Here is a 21,887-nt window from a genome sequence, read left to right as displayed (position 1 = left end):
GAGAGAGAGAGAGAGATTATGACTGTGAAATAATTTTGAATTGCATAGTTCTGCTAAACGACAACATGTATAGGTGTTAGGTTCACTGTCGATTGATGCAATACATTGAGACTAATTAAATTGCAGACTGGTTGATACTTGCTTTAGAAGATGGATTAATTGAAATAATTTCTAGCGTTCATTTATCACTCTGCCATGAAGCTTGTGTTAGTATATTTTGACCCTGCCCTTCATAACTCATTCATAGTTCCCTGGTGTATGTCCATCCACTGCCAAAGAAACGGGGCAAGTATAAATTAACAGGGTGTGGTGGGAGTAAGGAAATCACAAAACCTAACAAGCAGTAGGTCTAACTTCCCTCCATTTCTCCCCCTCCCCCCCCCCCACCCCAACACCTATCCTTTTTAGACCTGCACAATTCTGTGCAGTGTACTAAAGGCTGGCCATCCCTGGTATGTGAAAGACCCTAGATCTGGTGGTCAGCATCTCAAACCTTTTTGACCAATGAGGCAAAATATGTTGAAAATCCCTAAGGACTATAACCATACTCCATTCATTTTAACCCCTAAGGCCGGGGTCTGAAACATGCAACTCTCCAGGTGTTTTGGACTACATCTCCCATCAACCCTAGCCACAATAGTCAGTGGTGAAGGATTGTGGGAGTTGTAGTCCAAAACATCTGGAGAGTTGTAGGGTGCAGACCCCTGCACTAGGGCATATTATAACTAAGCCGTTGAGTGTATGAAATGGTGTCAAACCAAATGCTTTCAAGAATGCATTTGCATTTATTAATTTGTTATGCTGTTATGCGCCTATACACAAGTGTTTCGAGGCGCAGCAAGGCAGCGGGTGGGGAGGGAACAGGTAGGGAAAGTTAGAGATCCTAATAGGCGATACGACATTCAGATTGTGCAAGGGCAGTTCCTAGACATGCAAGGGGAGGTGCTGGGGCTGCGAGGAAGCACCCTTGAGATTGAGAGTACAAAGGAGGGCCAGGTGGACAGGGGCAAGTGGAGAATGAAAATGACGGGAAGGTAGTTCAGTGGTTCAGATGGCACCAAGGGGTTAAGCCAACCTGCCAAGTTTAGGCATGGGGGCCGGTGTGGGAAAGTGCAAGATGAGGGTGGGAAAGGAATACAGGGGGAACAGGTGCAGTGGTAGACTGGACAGGGGGGGCTGCTGCCCTGTAAGACTCTGAAGTGAAGGGACCAAGCCACCTGTTTCAGGCAGAGGGGACATTTGCAGGGAGGGGGAGAGGAAGGGAGGCGTTCAGGAATTTAAGGAGATCTGGCTCAAGTCTGAGGGGCAGGGAGGACATTTCAAAGGGGGGCACCTGCAGAGGAGAGAGATCTACATCCAACTCTGCTTGGGAAAACGCCTGATTTGCATAGAGTTGGAGCGTAATGAGCGAAGGGCTCTAGCAGGGAGGTATTTGGAGAGAGAAAAATGGTTATAGCGTGGTCCCAAGCACCAGAAAGCCTTGTGGGTGATGCAGAGGGATTTGAATTTGATCCTCACAGCAACCGGGAGCCTGTGGAGATTAAGTGCTGGAGAGACAGTCCCTGGGCTTGAGGCCAAGGATAAATCTTGCAGTCCTGTACTGGATTAGTTGAAAGGGGCGGGGGGGGGGGTGGTGAAGGGAGGAGTTAGACAGGTTGATGAAGTGGCTTTTGCAGTAGTCCAGCCTGGAAAGAACCAGAGCTCTGGAGATGTTGAGTTTCTGTCGGAAGGTGAGGAAAGGGGAGAATGCCCCTGAGGTGTAGCTGAAAATGGGCCTTCTTGGTCAGGTCCAAGATGTGGGGAGAGAAGGCTAGGTAGGAGTCTAAGATGACGCCAAGGTTTCTAGCTTCATGCAAGCGTGGACAGAGTATGGGAGGGAAAGAAGGAGCAGTGGTCCCAATGAGAAGGATCTGTCTTTCTGGCGTTAAAGCAGGGGTCGTTAGTGCACCATGCCTGAATAGCCGACAGGCAGTTAGGAATGAGAGAGGAAGAGGAGGATGTAGAGGAGGGTAGCTTGAAAGAGAGCTGCAGCTCATCAGGATAATAGAGAAGGTCGAGATCAGATGGGCTAGAGGGGCAAGGTTGATATTGAAGAGCCAGAGTGAGAGGATAGAGCCCTGAGGGACACCACAGGTGGAGAGTGAGATGGTTGAGAGGCAAGGACCCAGTTGATCCTGAGAAGGTCGGTCCGAGGAAGGTCAACCAGTCCAGAGCCAGGTCTGTGATGCCAAGGAGCTGCTTTCTAAGGATGGCATGATTGACCGTGTAAAGAGGAGAGGTCAAGAAGGATGGAGCAGTTTCTGTGCCTCTGGCAGCTCTAAAGCTAGACTGATGGTTGCAGAGGCAACCAACGGATTCATTATGGTGGACAAGCTGGGAGATGGCCAGCTTCTCCAAGAGTTTGCCCAGGAGGGGGGGCGGCAGTGGAGATAGGGTGATAGTTTGCTGAACAGGAAGGCTCAGAAGAAGGCTTTTTGAAGAGAGGGTGCACAAGGGAGTGCTTGAGGAGTTGAGGGGAAGCATCCAGTGGCAAATTAGTTATTGCAGAAATCGGCCAATGCTGGAGCAAGGGAGGTAATGTTGTCCTTGATGGTTCTGGAGGAGCAATGCAGCACCTGGAAGAAGGGGAAGGAGAAGGACATGAAGTAGGGGTAAGTGAGGAGAGGAAGTCCTGAGTTTTGGATATGACGTGAGAGGCGAGAGAAGTACAGAGTGCCAGGGGGTAGGAGGGGGGGGGGGTGGAGACTGCAGTAGGGTTGGTGAGTTCCTTGCAGATTTTGAAGAGTTCGGCCGTATTGTTAGTGGCTTCTTGGAGCAGATGGTGAGTCTATATTGCCTTTGGAGCGTGCAGCAGGCCAGTTTGTCATAGGATGTGCTTGAAGCCTTCCACTTCCACTCAGCACTTAACGTTTTAGAGCGGCCTGATCAGAATCATACAGACAGTTGCATTTGGACACAAGTTTCATGCGGCTCCTCAGGACAGGGGCAAAGATATCAAGCGTGTTGGAAATGGAGGGCTGAAGGTTAGAGAGGACTGTGTCGGAGCGAGAATCCGTGGAGGGAGTAGGAGGGGGAGTGAAGGTGGTGGCAAAAGTGGCGGCTGACACTCGCTTCATCGTTCGAAAGACAGAGAAGGAAGCTGGCTGTGCAGGTGAAGTCTTAGTCTAAGGACCAAGTAGGTCCAGATAAGGAGGGAATGATCAGACCAGGCTAGAGGAGTAATGAGAGAATTGGAAATGGGGAGGTCGGAGATGAGCAGCCAGGGTGTGTCCGGCAAAGTGCGTCGGACCAGAGGTAAGAATGGAGAGGGAAAGTGTCTGAGGTTGCGTGAAGACCCGGAGGAGGATTCATGTGTTAATATCCCCACAAAAATATCGCCATATTTTTACAGCGATATTAAGCCATGGAACCTGTGGGGGACACCCCTGCAACCCCATAATTTTCTTTTCATGGAGCGGTGGACACCCCCGCAACCCCCAGTCCCAATAACACCATAAATTATCCCCAATAATATCACCTATGGCCTTACCCCACGACCATATATACAGCAATATTATTGTTGGGGAGAATATCACATGATACCGAGAAAATAAAGGCCACTCCACTGCCAGGCCGGTTAATGCTGGGTTTAGAGAGGATCGTGTAACCCTCAGGGAGGTTAGTGTCAAAACTCGTGACAGAGCTGTCAGTGGACCATGTCTCGGAGAGCCAGGACATCTAGGACAAGGATCTCCCAGGAGGCGGCAGATGTGAGAGGAGTGTTTGACGGCAGAGCGAGAATTGAGGGCAACTGGAGCAGGTTGCCACTTTTGAAGATCTTCCGAGGAAGGGTACAGGCGTGTGGTACACCCATCGGAGATGGTAGAGGTGCCGGAGGGATGACGGAAAGGGGAGAGGGAGGGTAGGAGGAAGTTGATGAGGGAGATGACTATTCAGATGCCCTGGGCCATGAACATTTTAGAAACCGTAACTTTAATCCTACATTCCGGGGAAAAATATTTAGTTACCAATGTTGAAATGCAGGGCATGACTTTACAATTAAAACTCAATGGTAAGTGACACAATTTTAATACTTGGTCCATAGTTCACTGAACACCTTGTTTGAAAAATGTCCAGAGCCAGGGTTAAGTACCAGAGTTCCAGAGCATGTTCAAAGTTTGATGGGAAATAATTTGAAGTCAGTGGGCCATTCGCCTTAGTGGAGGCAAGTCCGATCTTAACCCTAAGGTGCAAATTCCATGGCCTTCAACCCCAGGAAAGGTCCTGAAGAACTGTTCCAGAGGTCGAAAAAAGAATCATGGGCCCAGAAGAACACCCAACAGTCTATTGAGAATGTTGGGAAGACTTGCCTCCCAAAAATATGTAACCCGGACTAGATGGACCTTTGGGGGGGGGGGATTGAGAGAGATGAGTATCAAGAATAGCTGCCCACCCCAGGACCCAAACATGTAGGTACTCATGCCGGTGGTTTCTGTGAAGAACGGCTCCAGCAGCACGGAGCAAGATGGTAAATGGGATTCTTTACATGGGTGCAGTTTCTAGGATTTGGTTCCAGGGGCTTGCACCCCGAGCCAGGAAGCACCCATGGGACAGGGCTCCTTGTGGGCAACCAAATGAGTAATATATAAGGTTTGTAATGGCAGGGGACCTTCAGGAGTAGTTTCTCTGGCCGCCAAAAAGGTCAATGATCCAAACAAGCATACCGGAAAAAAGCAAACTGTTGAGGGGTCTTAGTGACCTTAAACACCCCAAAACAGGAATTTGGACAGAACTCCTCATTTCTAATTTGCTGATTACTTTTGATTTGGACTTCTTTTTTTGTGTTTTTTGTTTTAGCGATCCTTTCTGTTCAACGTTATATAAAAGTATATTTTAATGAACCTACTCGGTGGTCCTTCCATTGTTTGTGTAATGCGAGTAAGCTGATCCTCACTGCCACACTGCTCCCCTTATGACCCTTGACTTCTCTGCCCGCCAAAAATATGACTACCTTTTATAGACACCCTTTCTAATGCAAAGGTTGCTGTTCTTTATCCTTTACTGCTCTTCTTAGGTCTTAACCAGAGGACTTTTGTTATGACACATAGGGATTTCAGCATTTAGGGTCTGGATTTGATGCTGTTGAATTGTTACTTTAGGACTACTGTGTTCTGAATCGTCGGCAGAAATGTTAAAACAGCATGCATCACCGCAGTTTCTAGTGCAATAATCTGACACCCTGGCATAAAGTAATTAAATGGGAGTTGAGCTGACGGAACACAATGTTACATATTGGATACATGTTGCAAGGACAGAAAATGCTATTTGAAAAGTTGCTGCAGTAAATTGATGTTTTCTCTTGTGCAATGGACACACCCGGAATGATGTAGATTTAAAGCGTGAAATTGGTCGTTGGGTAATGGAACAGAAGTGTAAAGGACTTTTCTTTGCGTGGCCCACTATTATAGCACATGCTAAAGGAAAGTGAAAATTTACAATTGACAAGAGTAAAATAAATTGTGTATGTAAATAGAATAGCTACAGCACTGTAGGTTAAAACTGAACTTCTTAACCAAGTGATATAAATGTGGAAGTCAATGTTTTATATTAAAAGTATATTTACAATCAATAGCCAACACGTGAAAGTGGTGGACTGCTGGAAACTGAAGGCATGTTTAAGGTTTTGTTTCGGGTCTGTTAAGCTGTTCTTTTCTTTTCCCTGTGTGTAGCGTACACTGCAGAAGCAGAGCATGGTGTACGGTGGCAAGTCCACTGTGCGGGATCGCTCATCGGGGACTGCGTCCAGTGTGGCTTTCACCCCACTCCAGGTCAGAACTTTGTGCATCTAGTGCTTATCTGGGCAATTGTCTGATATTTTCAATTTGAATTTTTGAATTCTGGTAAACGAATGCACTGAATTTACAAAATACTGTCCCATTGTCTGCAATACTTGGATTAAAAGCTCAAGTGCGCCCCAAGATCACACATTTTGCATACCTCTGATCGCCTCTTTATCAGACAAAGGCCTTCCTTGTGGAGTATCTTTTCTTCCCATCAACTTTCATTGCTTTAAGGTTGATAGTCGTAATCTGTACCTCTAGAACAAGGCTCCTTTATTTATCAGCATTTTCTTTGCTTGGTTTCAGTGTTTTTCTTTGCGTCCTCATCTAAGGCTTTAAGATGGATGCAAATCCCAAATGTACCTATGAGACGCGATCAGCCTCTCTGGGTTAAGGTGTCCAAAAGGCACCCTGTTCCCATTGCAGGTATTCTAGCACAGCTTAGCTGACTGTGTGGATGCCTCCGTTTTGTAGAAGGAAGCCCTTGAGAATGATATTGGGTACTGCCTTGTATCATTGGCTTTTTACTTGTGAGGACAGATTTTCTCTGCGCTCTATTCAGAGAATGAGGAGCAGATCCATATCTATGGAACTGGTATTTTCACCAAGCTTCCCTGGCTCACCTAGTGGTAGCAATAGCTGAGCAGTCAAGGGCAACTCTTAAAGGGGGTGCAAGGTGGTTAAAGCTACATCACATATACAGTATAGCACATATGTATTTATTTGATATTTTTATAGTGCCAAACTAGCACGTAGGCATCACGGCGTTAACATACAATACCAGCCAAAATACAAAGAACAAAAACAACTAAATGCATCAAAAAGAAACGCACGAACGGGTCCCAGAAGCACAAAGGAAACTCCTCACAATCTCAAGCAATTACAAACACCAGAGCAATGACAGTAGCTCATACATAATTCCAACATATGCATTAGTGCTTTCATTATTTTGTTCATTAAAAACATTCTGGATTAAAGGTATGAGAAGTAACTGCTTACTGGTTTGGTGACTGAAAATGCTGCATGCCATGTTCTCCCCCTTATTAAAAATTGTGGTTAATTATGCAATGTCTACAGAAGGATGCTTAAACATAGTACTTTATCTTTTGAAAAGGTAAGTACTTTTTCCTGCAGGTTATAGGTAAATAAACGTTAAGAATGAGCCTGGTCATACTTCGGGGTCTTACCATTTAAGGCCCGGCAATGTTGTATGTAATCTGGAGTATTCAGATTCCAAGTTTGATAGTCCACGCTCCTAGGATTCTTGTTGGCTCAATTAGTGAGTCTTTCATAGGAATGAATGAGAGACTAACCAGCTTCTGATTGTCAGAGCAGGATACAGCCCTGATGCTGCAATACCCTCTATTTGGTGTTGGTTCAATATTTAAGATGGATACAACTCCTGTAGGTAAATGCTGTTGGTTCTGGCATTGGTACTGGGCAAATTCAAAGGTCTATAGTGGCGGCTCTTGTTGCGAAGGTCACAGTTCCTGAGGCGATTTAAAAAAAAGTTCTGCAAGCTGGTTGACAGCTTGAAGACCCACTTGCAGAGTTCCTGCTCCAAAAATGATCTGTTGCTTGGCTAAGGTGCAGCTGTGATGTTTGCTGCTGATATGGTCTGGTACCAGTTTGCTGCAGGCTGGGTTGAGGGTCAATCGGTTGTAGTTAAGGTAAAACCTGAACTCCTGGAGTTCCAAGGATACTTCTAAGGTTCTTGGTTCCTACCTGGTTTTAACAGGCCTTCAGTGATATCCATTATGATGCTTGGGGTGTCCACTGCTCTTGTCTGTGTCGGGTTATGCAGGGGCATTGAGCAAGGCCTTTGTTGGTAACAGGGAAGCCTTGACATTTGCTACCCAGCTTTGCCAGCACGATTAGGGCAATGGAGCACTGGTTCCTCAGTTACAGCTGGTCGCTAAGAAGTCTGGTGTTCCCAGACACTGTTCAAGCTGACAGTGTCCTCTCCATCAAAATCATAGTTTGACTTAACTAAGGATGCATAGTACCTAAATAGTATGTTGTGGAAGCTGAGGGTGCACTCCCCTCCCACTCACAGGAGGCATGCTTTGAAATGTTTGGTTTTCAGTCAATCGCTGGGGGTTGCCGCATTCAAACTTTCCTGTGTAAAGGACAGTTACCCATCAACAGGACCAAAGGCATTGGGGGGGGGGAGGGGGTGGAGGCCTCCCAAGTTGTGGATACAACTGTCAAAAGTTACCAGCTTTGTAGGGGAGCTGCAGTGGAGTGTAAGGAGTTCATGGTGGTAACAAGTACGACACACATGTAATCACAGTTCAAGGGTGTTACTCTTACGTCCGGTCCCCTTTCCTCCATACTGTATGGGCGTCCCTCGCTAGGGACGGGAGGCGGTACCTTTTTCACCAGGAAAAAACCTTCTAACCCTTTAAATTTAGAGGCTCATGGGGGTATTCGCTCGCCTGACTCCACCCACCAGTGCCACTCCCCAGGCCCCTTTTCCGTGTCGACGGGAATGGGCCGATTTCACCAGTGCTCCTAGATTAGGCCATGTAATACCACGCGCTCTTCCCCAGATCTGCTATCTTTTTGTCAATGAGGTACTTCTAGTATTTTACCGGAGTAGGTTGGGAGTGCAGAAAATAATAATCAGAGGGACGGGAAGAAGAATGATTGGGAGTATTCAGACAGGGAACAGAAGAACTGAGTTTGGGTAGGAGAGATTTAATGTGGGGAGGGAGTCGGATGTATTTTGACCTACAAAGGCCTCTGGTATCTCGTCCTCTTCCTCCTCTGTACAGACCCACGCCTCACCTTACATATACTCCCAAGCATAACCCATGTCTCCCCTACCCAGGAGATCCTCCCCCACTGGGCCACCTCCAGGAACTGGATCCAATAGTGATGGCTGTGTCCTAGACACCTGGATAAGCGATTCCTGGGCTCTACCTGGGGAACATACCTTCAGGTTTCTCACAGTAGGCAATCTTCAGGGTCATGTTGATAAGGGACCGCCACCAAAAGTGATCTAGATCAAGATTTTACAAAAATGCTCAAGGAAGGAGAATGCTGAGATGGAAAGATGGGTTGGTGGCAAATGTCATGGTTCGGTGCTCAGAAAAAAAGATGTGGAAAGGATGGGGCCCCCTGGCAGGGAAGAACAGGACTAACGGCTTAGAAGTTGGAAGACCCCAAGATTAAAAGGCATTGCAGAAGATCAGGAAGATGTACATACATGAGGTGAATTCCAGTATTGGATCAAAGGTTGTAGCGACTCATGGTCTGTAGGCAGAGTCCATGGTGAAGACATGAACCAATGGTGCAGACTACGTCGCAGATTTCCCCCCCCCCCCAACCACCCCGCCCCAAGGTGACCGCCAATCAGCCAAGTACGCATTGAAGAATGCTCAATTCATATCAAGTCAGCAGATGATTGATGGTCTACCTTAAGCTGTACTCTGGGCAATACAGGTTCCTTTGAAGTAAAGACTTGTCCAAGTGAGACCTTTCGCTACGGGAGATGGAGCAGACATTTGATGCAAAAAGCAGCACTGTTTAGTCTCCAGCAGCAGAAGTGTGCCCCCACTTCTGGGATGGTGATGCACATGGCCAGGAGTTTCAGGAGAGCACACAAGTCTGCTCTGCTATAGCTACTCTTAAGATGTATTTTCAGAATCGATCCTGGGCTGGGTTCTGAGGGACCAACTTATTATGGTTGTCAGGAAAGACACTGAAGCTTAGCCAAACCCAGTCAAGTTAGTGTAGCAGAGAATTAAGGCTTGAGGGGCATGAGTGGTCTAGGGCTACAATGAGACACACAGAGCGCTCCAATAATTCCAGTTAGACATAAATATAGAACATAAACAATTATTTATTCGGCCTTTTTAGCAATAGAAAACTCTTGATAAGTATTATCAGACAACTAGTATCAAAATAGATGTACATTTTTACATTTGGTGGTTCTAAGAGAAAACCAACACTTTACTTTTAGAAATAGTATGCAATTGTAGCAGAAGCAACTGTCAATAACTGTGTATTAAAGTAAGTGAGACATAGAAAACTCACTTTCATTACCAGTAAAAACAGGTAGGTCATTTAGCTAGAATACCAACAGATGGACCTACGACCAATCCCCTATCACTTAGCAAGTCCAGCCCTGGTAGGAAGTGAGCTCTAGTGTCCAAACGTTACCCATTAAAAAAACAAAATAAAACTTCAGGTGGGTCCACTTTCTTCAATGTATCCATTCCAGGGACCACGGGTGCAGAGGTCCGTCTCAATTGGGTCAGGCTAGTGCGCAGTTCAGTATATGGTTATATAGTTCTGAAGACTGGACAGCTGACACCTGTGGCATGCAGAGGTGCAGTCCTACACAGGACGGGCAACTCCAGAGTCCTCAAGACACACAAAGCTCATTGGTTCTGATGGGCGCCACCATGATCAGGGGGGCAACAGGTGATCTTTTTAGGATGAAGAAATTAACAGACCCAGCAGAGTTTTTCCTCTGTGCAGGAGGCTGAAACTGCAAGAGCAGACGTCTGTTGTACAAGTTGGAAGATCCACTAAGTTCCAAGTATGCACTTGGAACGGCGACAGCTGCAGCGAGGTATAGTCCAGGAGAGGGACACTTCTGATGGCTCAAGGCACGGATCCTCGAGCAGGAGTTGGGGCAGGTTTTTCCCACCGGTCCAGGAGTCAAAGCACCAATGAGGGCCTTCTTGAGATCGACAGAAGAGCAGGGCTTCACTGGGACTGGGCTGGAGTCGATGCTGGTCCGCTACATTTGATGTCCACTGGCCTTTAGCATGCTGCACTTCATCATTGGAGCCAAGACCCCTATGAAGATCTGTCAAACGGCTGCAGGAGTCCTCCTATTATCCAGTACTGGAGTTGCCACCAGGCACACCAATGGTGAGGGTCTGCACTACTCAAACTGGGAGGGGCTTGTCCAATCATGGACAGCCACTGCCAACAGCCCATTCTGGACACGTAATAATAACCACAAAGTTACAACCAAAAAATCAGGATACAAAGTATCCTAACCGCACTTCGCATTTAAGGTGATGTGTGCACTTGCAACAAATGAAAGAAATCTAAAGTCTTCAGGACTAATCAGTTTACCCCATAAGAACAAGCAAACATCAAGGGAAGCAAAGCAGAGGCCAGATAAGCAAGCTAGCCATAGCAAAAAGATAGGGTGTCCCATAGAAGTCTATCGGAGGAAAGTGGCAGAATGAACATCTTTCCCAACAGCTACCATTTGGAGAGTGATCTTTGCTTTTGGGTGGTATGATGTTCTACAATTAGGTTAGATTCTTGCACAGCCCTCACCAGTGGGTTGTTCAGAAATCTCCCCAACAGCAGAGACCATCATTTTCCTGTTAAATAGCCTGTTGACCTCTCTTCCACTGCTGTTATCCAAACTTTTTCAAGTTTGAACATTTAATACATGTAATAACAATACATCATTTTTGGGGTTTAAGGATTCCTGTAGAAAGCCTTAGGAATTGTAAAATGTCTACTATACTCCTTTAAATTGAAAAATTCACTGCTCTGCCATCTTTGGTTTTATTTAACCAAAGCTCCATAGATTTTATATAAAGATAATGGCCTGGGGTTACTGGTTAACTAGTCCACCATTTGTCCAAATGAAATCCAAGGAGATATCCTGGAGTGGTCCTATTACGCAATTAAAATTTACTTCATCCCTAAGCTTCGGTACGATTTAACTTCTTAACTGATAACCATGCTCCGACATATGAAGGCTTTCAATTTATCCTGGGGCTAGGATGCCAATGGCGATCAACCTCAGGGCAAGGTTTGGGAGTTTCCGTATCTCACTAGATATGTAAGGGCTTCAGAGAATGAGGCTATGTGGTTAAATCCATCTTTCAGAAAATATGGTGACACTTAAAAGAAGCCCAATCCTTAACTCTATTAGACCTGCTTCTCTGGTCTTTTGATATGTTACTGACTTCTCGTGGCCTTCCAGAGACTTGTATATTATTGAAAATGAGTGACGTGTAAACAGAAACTAGATTGTATTGATCCCCTTTGTCTTCCCCGTAACATTATCCTGATCTAAGGGATGCCAAGCATATTCATTTTAATACTGGAGGAAGGGTGCGCTACAGTGTTGGACCAATTGTACAAGGGAGGGAAAATAAAATCATTGATGGAATGTGTACACGATTTTGCCACTAGAAGCGGAAGGTTTCTGATGCCTTCAATTAAAACATTTGGCCTCACACCGGAGAATGTTTGAGAGGTGGATTTGGAATATATTGGGGTCTAGATCACCTTTTCCATACACCCACACAAGGTTTCATGATATACACAATAATGGAACTTCCTTTAATACATAACTGATAGTGAAAGATCGCCAAATAGAAATTGGTGACCTTACATGGTTTTACATCTTCTCTAGAGCTAATAAAATATCATTCGAATGGATTGTTGTCCCACGTATTCCTCATCTTTGATATATATCCAGCTGGTTCAGAAAGATTTTTTCGGCAGAGGGTGCTGTGCGTCGATGCAGTCTACTCATTGTCCCTCGAGGGCCTCAGTCTCGAGGATGTTATCAAAGGCATATATAGCACGCACAGCGCCCATTGGCTTCGGTTCTGTTTCTCTGAGTAAGCGTACGCTTCGAGAAACTACAGCATGCTGCTTTCATTCTATTCACAAAAATGTCTTCTTCCTCGACACCTACTACCCCGAAGACTGTGTTCAAGAAGTAGGTAACTGACCGACATAGAATATGTTTGTGGTGTCTCTATATAGAGCACAAGACCTCGGCCTGCTCCAAATGCCAGTCAATGACCGGAAAGGCTCTGAAGGAGCGAAAGGGGAAATTGGTGCTAGATAAAAAATAAAATAAAATCCCCCTCGACTACCCCGTCAAACATTTGGACGAACTGAGAGGCAACTCTCCTAAAAGATCCAGGTCGAGGAGTGGATTGCATGACTCCTCATTGTTGTTGAGGAAATCAAGAGGCACCACAGGTCGCCTTCTTCGAATGTCGTCAGACGCCACCCCTGAGAGGGTTTCTTGTCCCACTAAGGTATCCACACCTGCCGAATGGGGAGAAGCATTTAGATCAAAATGCAAAATAAATTTGAACGATAAACCCCATCGGCAAGCCATGCTCCTACCGTACCTTCTAAAACTGGTAAGGATAGGGCTCGAGCCAAAACCTGCGCACCCTCGAGCCCGGTACAAAGACCAGATCCTCATCGATAGCCGTCGGGGCCTCGACACAATGACAAATCATCAAAGGATCCTTCCAGCTGTAAGTCGAACCATAAATCCAGATCGAGGTTGTTGACGCAGGCTCTGCCCTTGACGCCGGCTATGCCATGAACACCAGCAGCGCCATCTACACAAATGCCACATTCGACACCATTGAAGCCGAAAAAGATTTCAGTAAAGATGTCGACTCCTCAAGCATCAATTTCTTAAGCCTTCAATGCCTATTCCAGACAAGACCTTCATTCCTTTAGCAAGGAAGGATTACTTAAAATATCTCACTTCAATTTATGAGGGCAATGAGCCATCAGATAATGTGCCATGTGGCCCTCAATATGGTACACCAAATGTGCTTGAGAGTTTTATTGCAGATGAGTCTAAATTTAAAAGATCTTTATGGCAATTTGCAAACCACCAGTGGGGTAGTAGACCTGAAGCTGGTGAGCATGCATATGCACCATATAGACAATGTCTAAAGTTGTATACTACCTGGGGTGGAGTAGGCCTGCCCTCCCATTTGAGCAGAATGATCTAACAGACATACTTGATAAGGGTCTGCAATTGGATCCCATTTTACCATTTCACATCGCTCTCCAAAAAAGGGTGGCAGCAAATTGGAAAACGCCAGAGTGTAATCCGGCAGTAAACAAAAACCTGACCAATACTACCCATCTAGTAGTGACCCCAACTACTTAAAACACCCCACGCCATAGAGTCTGGTGGAAAAAGCAGCTATCGCAACTTTAAAGCAGGCAGCTTATCCAACTATCCCTCCAAATAGGGATGACAAGAGTAGATGCATGGGCCAGGAAAGTATTTTCTGCAGGGAGCATGGCTCTTAAATCAGCCAACTATACACGTGCCCTAGCAAAATTCTCATTCACTCTATGGGACTGTATTTCCATGGCGGCAGAGCACATTCCCGAGAGAGGGCAAAGAAGCCATGTGCGAGTCTGTTCAGTCAGGTCTGGATTCTGCTGACCGCATCAGCAGAGCCATGGCTACAAGCACCATAATACACAGATTTCCGTGGTTGAGGAAGTCTGGATTTGCATCTGAAGTGTAGTCCAGACTCCTTAACCTGCCTTTTGACAGGTCTCACCTTTTTGGCAACAAGGCTGATGGAAGCCTTGAGAAGTTGTAGACCTCGAAGGCGGCAGCCAAATCCTTGGGTGCCGCTATTAGACAGCCTCCGCCCTTTCGCCTCAGTGGACAGCCTTGGAGGGGGAGATCTTTCACTACTACACCTCAGTTTGAAATGGGAGAGGAATGGCTGGTCAAAGATGCCAAAGAAGATTCCTTCATGGTGGACGAGGGAGAGGTGCAAAGCCCGCTCAGCAGGGGCATCCTTACCAACAGGTGCTGCATCAACCGCCCCAAAACCTCTGAGAAACACCAGTGGGAGGCAGGCTGTCTCAGCATCTGAAAGAATGGCAAGACATTACTTTGAATGCTTGGGCATTGGAAATCATACCCCAAGGTTACTGCCTCTGTTTCATTCAGAGACCTCAGAACCATCCACTGGGGAGCCACTCTTTGAAGGTCCCAGATCCGCTCCTTGTGCAGGAAATGTTGACCATGCTAGAGAAAGGCGCTATAGAACCAGTGCCTGGAGCAGAGGGGAACAAGGGATGCTACTCTCTGCATATTTCCTAATACCCAAGAAGGACGGAGGACTGAAGATGGGTATTTCAAGTCCAAGATCTTGGACTTGAGATACTTGAACAAGTTCCTCAGGAAGGACAAATTCAAGAGGGTCACACTTTCTCAGATTCTTCAGGCCATCCAACTCCAGGATTGGATGGTGTCATTGGACCTTCAGGATGCTTATTTTCATGTGCCAATCCATCTCAAGCACAGACAATACCTGAGGTTCAGCGTTGGCGGTTCTTGTGATCTGTTTCGAGTTCTGCCTTTCGAGCTGACCTCCGCCCGAGGGTTTTCACCAAGCTGATGGCTGTGATGGCAGCGAGTCTCGGGAGAGGAGGGATTCACGTCTACCCCTACTTGGACGATTGGCTGGTCAGGGTGCGTTCTCCCGAACAAGTTCTGGATCATCTCAATGTCGCCTGCCAACTCTCTTCACAGACTGGGCTTCTCCCTCAATTAGAAGTCCTATATGACCACTTCTCAAAAGCTCCAGTTAATCAGGGCTGTACTGGATAAATCCTTGGGAAAGAGCTTGCTACACGAGGTGAGAGCTCAAGACATTGTGCAGATGGTCCTCAAATTTGACTGGCCAGCGTCTTCCGGCCTTTGATTTTGTTTTTTTTTTTTTTTGTTTTTTTTTAAGATTGCTTGGCCTCATGGCATCCTGCATTTTTCACCAGAGAATGAGATCCCTTCAATGGGCTCTCAGAACACAATGGTCACAATTCTAGGGCAACATGTGAGACCTACTTCAGGTTCCAAGCAGGGTCACACCGGATCTCCTTTGGTTTGACTGCGAGGACAACATTCTGAAGGAAGAACCTTTTTGGCAACCATGGCCGGAGATAACAGCAGTGACTGGCGCCTCACTGACGGGGTGGGGAGCCCACACCAATGATCTGACAATCTGTGGTCTCCATCGTAGTCCAAACTACACATCAAATCTTTTAGAGCGGAGGGCAATCAGACTTGGGCTGAAGGCTTGTCTCCCCTCTGTATGGGGAAAGAATGTCCTGATGACTGACAACACAGTGGCCATTTACTACCTCAACAAGAGAGGTGGTGCAGGGTCACTAGCACTGTGCAGAGAGGCAATGCAGCCCTGGTACTGGGCAATTCAAGAAGGAATCTCCCTATCAGCAGTTCACCTAGCCAGAACGGAGAACACGGCGGCGGATGCTATGAGCAGGCAGATGGAAAGTAGCTCAGGAAGTCCTTCAAGAGATCTTCACCATTTGGGGAATCACGCAAGTGGATCCGGTTGACACTGGTCGCAAACAGAAGTGTGAACTGTACTGCTCCAGGGAATTTCCCCCCAAGAGCTCCTAGGAGACTCGTTCGTTGTGGACTGGGAATTTCCACTCATGTATGTGTTTCTTCCAGTTCCCGTCATTCCTCGTGTGATCAGGAGGTTGAGAATGTTTGGGAAACCCATGATCCTAATAGCCCTGGATTGGGCCAGGAGGACTTGGTACTCGGACCTTCTGGACATGTCCATCTGCACACCAATACATCTTCCACAAAGAGAGGATCTTCTCTCCCGAGAGGAGGGTTGGGTTCTCCATCCAAAGGTCAAGACACTGACCCTTCACGCATGGTTTCCGAGTGGCTGATATACAAGGATTAGGACCTCCCTGATGACATAATGGAGATTTTGCTTTCAGCCAGAGTGCCACCAGCAAAGTCCTTGTAACGTTGCCATTGGAACAAATGCTGCATCTGGTGCAAGATTAAGAATGTAGATCCTTTACTATGCAAACCACCAGAAGTGTTCTTTTCTACTATACCTAGCCAATCTGGGGCTCCAGGTTGGAACAATTAAGGGCTATTTGGCGGCGCTAGCCATCTTTAAGTGCTCGTCAAAGGAATCTTCATATTTCAAGATCCCACTGGTAACGCATTTCTAAAGAGACTTGCCAATGTGTCCATTCCTCCCTCCCCTCTCCATCTCCTTTCCAGGTTCCATTTTGGGACCTTAATCTGGTATTAAAATGTATTTTGTGCACCCTTTGAACCTCTACATTCATGTCTGTTAAGGTTGCTAACGTTTACAACCATGCTCTTGGTTACATTAACCTCAGCCTGTAGAGTGAGTAAATTGCAGGCACTATCATCCAAACCACCCTTTACTAGTGTCCACAAGGATAAGAAGGTTCTGAGGGTTGAACCTTAATTTGTACCTAAAATCATTTTGGATTTTCATGTAGTACAGATTTTAATTTGCCAACTTTCTATCCTCCACCCCATCCTGGCAAAGAGAAGAGATTACACAGATTGGATCCACATAGGGCTCTAAGATTCTACATATCTAGATTATCCAAACTTTATATTGATGATCAGCCTTTTATAGGCTATACAGGTCACAAACTGGGTCAGGCTGTGAAAAAGACTTTATCCAGATGGATCTTTCTGGCAATTTCAGAATCCTACAGGCTGGCACCCAAGGATCCTCCAGAAGTGTCAAGGGCCCATTCCACCAGGGACATGGCTACCTCTACAGCTCTGCAAGGGAGTGTCCCGATCAAAAACATTTGTGAGGCAGCTACGTGGTCTACTATACACACGTTCATGAAGCATTACTGCCTTGAGTGTTCCCTTGGTCAGGATGGAAGCTTTGGAAAGGCTGTCCTCCATTAGGTTCCTGTAAACCAGTGATCTAAATTCTTATTCCCTCCACCAAAACAAACGCTACTTTGGGAGTCTTTCAAAGATGAGGAATAGATGGGAGGACACAATCCATTTGAAGGACAATATATTAACCCCTGGTAATGTTCTTTCGACTGGATGTTCCTCCCATGTATTCCTCATCGCCCTTCCAGCCTACCCAATAGTATAATTTCACAAGCTATTACAGCTTTCGCTCCTAAGTTTAGTACGGTCAAACCCTTGGTTGCGGGTAGTTTCTACTGTAAGTAAAAGGATCTGCGTGAAATGACTGAATGCAAAAGTCTGACTACCAAAAGTCCAACTTTTTCATTTTTTTTTCTTCATTTTTCCGCAAATATATATTTGGGGGGGGAGACACCCACAACCCCCTCACCTTACCCTTATACATTTTTATTGACTTTACCACCCCACATATATATCTGCGTAAAAATTGGGGTCGGACTTTTGGGGGGGTCAGACTTTTTGCATTGTCATTTCGTACAATACCAAGTAAAAGCAGAACTGAAGCCAGCGGGCGCTGTGTGCTATATATATGCCTTCGATGACATTGATGACATCATCCTCGAGACGGAGGCCCTCGAGGGACATTTGAGTTGACTGCATCGACACACAGCACCCTCTGGCAAAAGAAAAAAAATGTTCCAAAGCAGCTGAAGCTGGATATTGAATACATGCATGCAAACCAAGGTATGACCTTATTTCGAGTCGCAATATGCAATTCAAGTGGAATAAAACCTAACAATATGCATTTAGAATGGCAACAGCTATTCATGCAGCGTGAAACCAAATTAGACTTTTAGAATACCGTAAGTAATTGGAGGGCAGCAGACCCTGTTGGTCATAACCTACAGTGTTATTCAGTTTCAAGAATCATCTAGTTATACCAATACTTGCAAGTATAAACTTGCAACATATTTAACTTATTATTCTGTTAGGAATGGATACAGTTACACTAGCAATACTTTTCAGAACACCGTTCAAATGCAAGTAAAGAACTTCAATACTTTTCAGAGGGGCAGTGAGATACTCATAAGTAAGACACAGTAAGATTGTTTTAGAAGCGCACTAAGCAATTCAAGGTAAGCACAACCTAATGTTGCAGTTTTAGATGAGCAGCAGCTATTCAAGGTAAGGAAAACGTTATTGGTCACAAAGTCCAACACCATGTCTAATACAGGAACAGGCAATTATACCAATAATACTTTTCAGAAGAGTGGGACACAATTCTAAGTTAGGAACTCTAGCAGACTTTTCAGATGGGCAGTAAGCAACTGTAGGATAAGTAAGAACTTGAAGACTATTTTAGTAATGCTCTAAGCAATTCAGGGTAATCCAAACCCAATGGTACACTTTTAGAATGGCAACAGCTATTCAAGTTGAGTAAATAACCTATTATGCTTTTATGTAAGGCATTAAGCAATTCACAGGTAAGAAAGAACTTTAGGATACTTTTGTAACTAATTCTAATTCAGAGGTACAATACAGATTGCCCATGCAACAAGCGCAGGAAGTCTTGATTCTATTAAAGACACAGAGACTAGCATTATGCTTTTCTTTAATCACTGCTCAACAGCAATTAAAATCTCATCATTTAAACTTTTTTTTTTTAAGAGAGTAGGCCCAGTAGGCTTAAATGGAAAAAAAAAGTGTCACAAGACCACAACTCCCAAGAGTCCTAGAGGCTCTGAAGTCCTTAGCCTCAGTACCGTCTCCAATGGAAAGTCCCCTGGCAAGTATAAACCCCCATGTCCTTAGGTGCTTTCCTCTTTTTTCAGTCTCGCTGCATAACTATTGCAATCCTTCAACCTATTCAACTTGAAACCATTAAATCTCTCAATTCAAAGGCAGACTTCTCGACCTTCCATCACTCCGTTATTTATCTGATCTTCTCCTGCGAACAAAGGAAGATCGTAATCGTTAGGGCTGGGAACGCTTCTTATAAACCCAATGATAATAATGCAGTACAAAATTATTCACAATTTCCCCCCAATTCTGTAGGGCGGGATAATGCTCGCCTCTGTGTCTTTAATAGAATCGAGACTTCCTGCGCTTGTCGCATGGGCAATCTGTATTCTATAACAAGACCGGAGGCAAGCATTATGCTTGTTCAAAGCTTTACATCACTGCTGCTGCAACATTAACTACTGGTTCGAAATAAAAGGTCCCAAATACTGAGTCACTGGACCAATCTGCAGCCTTCATGATCTCCTGCAGCGGAACTCCTGCTGCAAAAGCTCCTGAAGCCATAGCTCCTCTGACTGTGTGCGCTCCGAACATAGATCTATCTATCCCTGCTGAACACATGACCTCCTTTACCCATCTCGCTATAGTCGCTGAGGCTACTGCTCTGTAATGTCTCCTGCGCGCTATAAGCAGTTGAGTCACTCCTACAGGTCGCGCTGCGGGTATTACCGCCTCTTATTGCTTTATGCATCGTGCTACGCAGAGTTTGTTACCTGGAAAATATGGGTAAGTAATTATTCTGGAGTTAGTTTTCGTGCGCTGCGCTACGTTGAAGGCTACCCACTCTGGATAGAAGATCTTCCGATCTATCTCCAGCGCTTTTACATCAGAAATACGTCTGCATGAGACTAAACATAGCGTGGCCAGCTTCCCCGATAATTGCTTTTCTGACAGCTCGTTCTCTGGCCATTACTCCAACATGTGTAGCACCTTCGTAACGTACCAAGGACTGCATACCTGGGCAGCGGAGGCCTACTGACCTTAATACCTTTGAGAAGTCTTACTACTGCTGGGTCTTCTGCCGCTGGTACTCCCTCTACCAGCTCGTGCCCTGCCGAGATGGCTGACCTATACACCCCAATTGTTCTGAAAGCTTTCCCCTCCGTGCTTGGAGACACTAGGAAATTTATGACCTGAGCTATAGGAGCTGAAATGGGAGGAATACTCCTCTCCCTGCACCATACCTCCCAGGCTTGCCAAGCGGAATTATAACTCCTGACTGTCGAGGGGGCCCATGAAACTTTGAGCTCAATAGTCTCCTCTGAAAGTCCCGGAAAGCGCCACCTTCTCCTGAAATTGTACAAGCCAGAAGAGTCGGGCTCTGCTCCAAGATCAGAGGGTGAAGTGCTCCTGCTGAATCTACGAGGAGATCCTCTCGGTGTGAGATCCTCTGAGGGAAATCTGTGGAAAGTTCCATCCGAATCGGAAACCAGGCTCGAGACCTCCATTCTGGAGTCCCTATCACCAGCTCGGCCCTGTCTCAGCCAGAGTCTTAGCGAAGGTTCGCAATCATTGCAAAGGGTGGAAAAGTGTAGTGAATGTGAGGTCCGCACACTTGCAGGAACGCATCCGTTCCCAGTGCTTCCAGGTGTAGTCTCCAACTGAAGTAATTCCGCAGGTGTTTGATTAGCCTGGAGGCAAACAGATCCGTATGCAACGGACCCCACCTGTGCTGCAATTTGCTGAACACTGAATCGTGTAGCCTCCAGTCGCTGGATCTACCAGATAACGAGAATTCCAGTCGGCCACTGTATTCTTTGTTCCCGGAAGATATTCTGCTTTGACTGATCTGGCACTTCTGCCTAAGCAGGAACATAAGTCTTTGGCAATCTCTGCTAGCATTTTGGATCTTGTTCCTCCTAGCTTGTTGATATACTTCACAGCAGATATGTTGTCCATGCAAAGCAGAAGGCAGCATTGCGCCTTGTCCTTGGAGAAGGCTTTCACTGCAAATGGTCCCGCTAGAAGCTCTAGGCAGTTGATATGTAGCTCTAGCTCTTCTGGCGACGACTTCCCTCCGGTCTCTGTGTTTCCGCACCTGGCTCCCCAGCCTGACCTGCTGGCGTCTGATTCTATTATGAGCTCTGGCCGGTAACCGAAGATAGCTCTGCCGTTCCAAGCCTCCATATTGCTCAGCCACCATCGGAGCTCTGTCCTGCTGTCCTCGTGTAACGGGACTTGATGATGATATCTCCATCCCTCCTGAAGATATTTGATCTTGAGCCTCTGGAGAGCCCGATAATGCAGTGGCCCAGGGAAAATAGCCTGAATAGAGGCCGTCAGAAGCCCCACTATCCTGGCTAGATTCCGAAGCGAAATAAGCTGTTTCCCCAGGGCTGTCCTCAGATCCTTATTGATGGCTTTTATCTTGGAAGGCGGAAGAGCTAGAGTGGCTCTTCTCATGTCTACGGTAAAACCTAGGAATTCTAGTTTCTTGCATGGCATAAGCTCTGACTTCTCTTTGCTGATCAGAAATCCTAAACTGGAGATGAGGGCAAGGTCTGAAAACTGCCATATCAGCTCTTTCCAAATGAAACGTAGTAAGCAACGGAATGACAGAGCTATGGGTATTGTGAGGTATGCGTCTTTCAAATCTAGCAGAGCTAGCCAATCATCCTTCCTCAGGAGGTCCGCCAATAAGTGCATTCCCTCCATTTTGAAATGTCTGTAGACCAGCCACCCGTTGAGCTCCTTCAGGTTGATAACTGGCCTCACCTTTCCTTTGCGATGAACCAAAAACATGTTGCTCAGGGAACTGAGTGGGGCTGCACCCTCTCTAT

At 46.0% G+C, this 21,887-nt stretch overlaps 1 protein-coding gene across 1 annotated transcript in view; it reads left to right on the top strand.

The window, feature by feature from the left end:
• The window catches only part of PRPF31 (pre-mRNA processing factor 31), a 571,659-nt gene that overhangs the window by 515,813 nt on the left and 33,959 nt on the right, over positions 1–21,887 (top strand). Inside the window, exon 13 of the mRNA XM_069637987.1 lies at positions 5,709–5,807. Within this exon, the coding sequence (XP_069494088.1) occupies positions 5,709–5,807 (99 nt within the window). The remainder of the gene's footprint in view (positions 1–5,708; positions 5,808–21,887) is intronic.

Source organism: Ambystoma mexicanum, chromosome 1q (assembly GCF_040938575.1).
Source record: "Ambystoma mexicanum isolate Mex_15411 chromosome 1q, UKY_AmexF1_1, whole genome shotgun sequence".
In the NCBI taxonomy this organism is placed as follows: Eukaryota; Metazoa; Chordata; class Amphibia; order Caudata; family Ambystomatidae; genus Ambystoma; species Ambystoma mexicanum.
The sequence above is the reverse complement of the archived record's forward strand: the minus strand, read 5'-3'. Positions and strand labels throughout refer to the sequence as shown.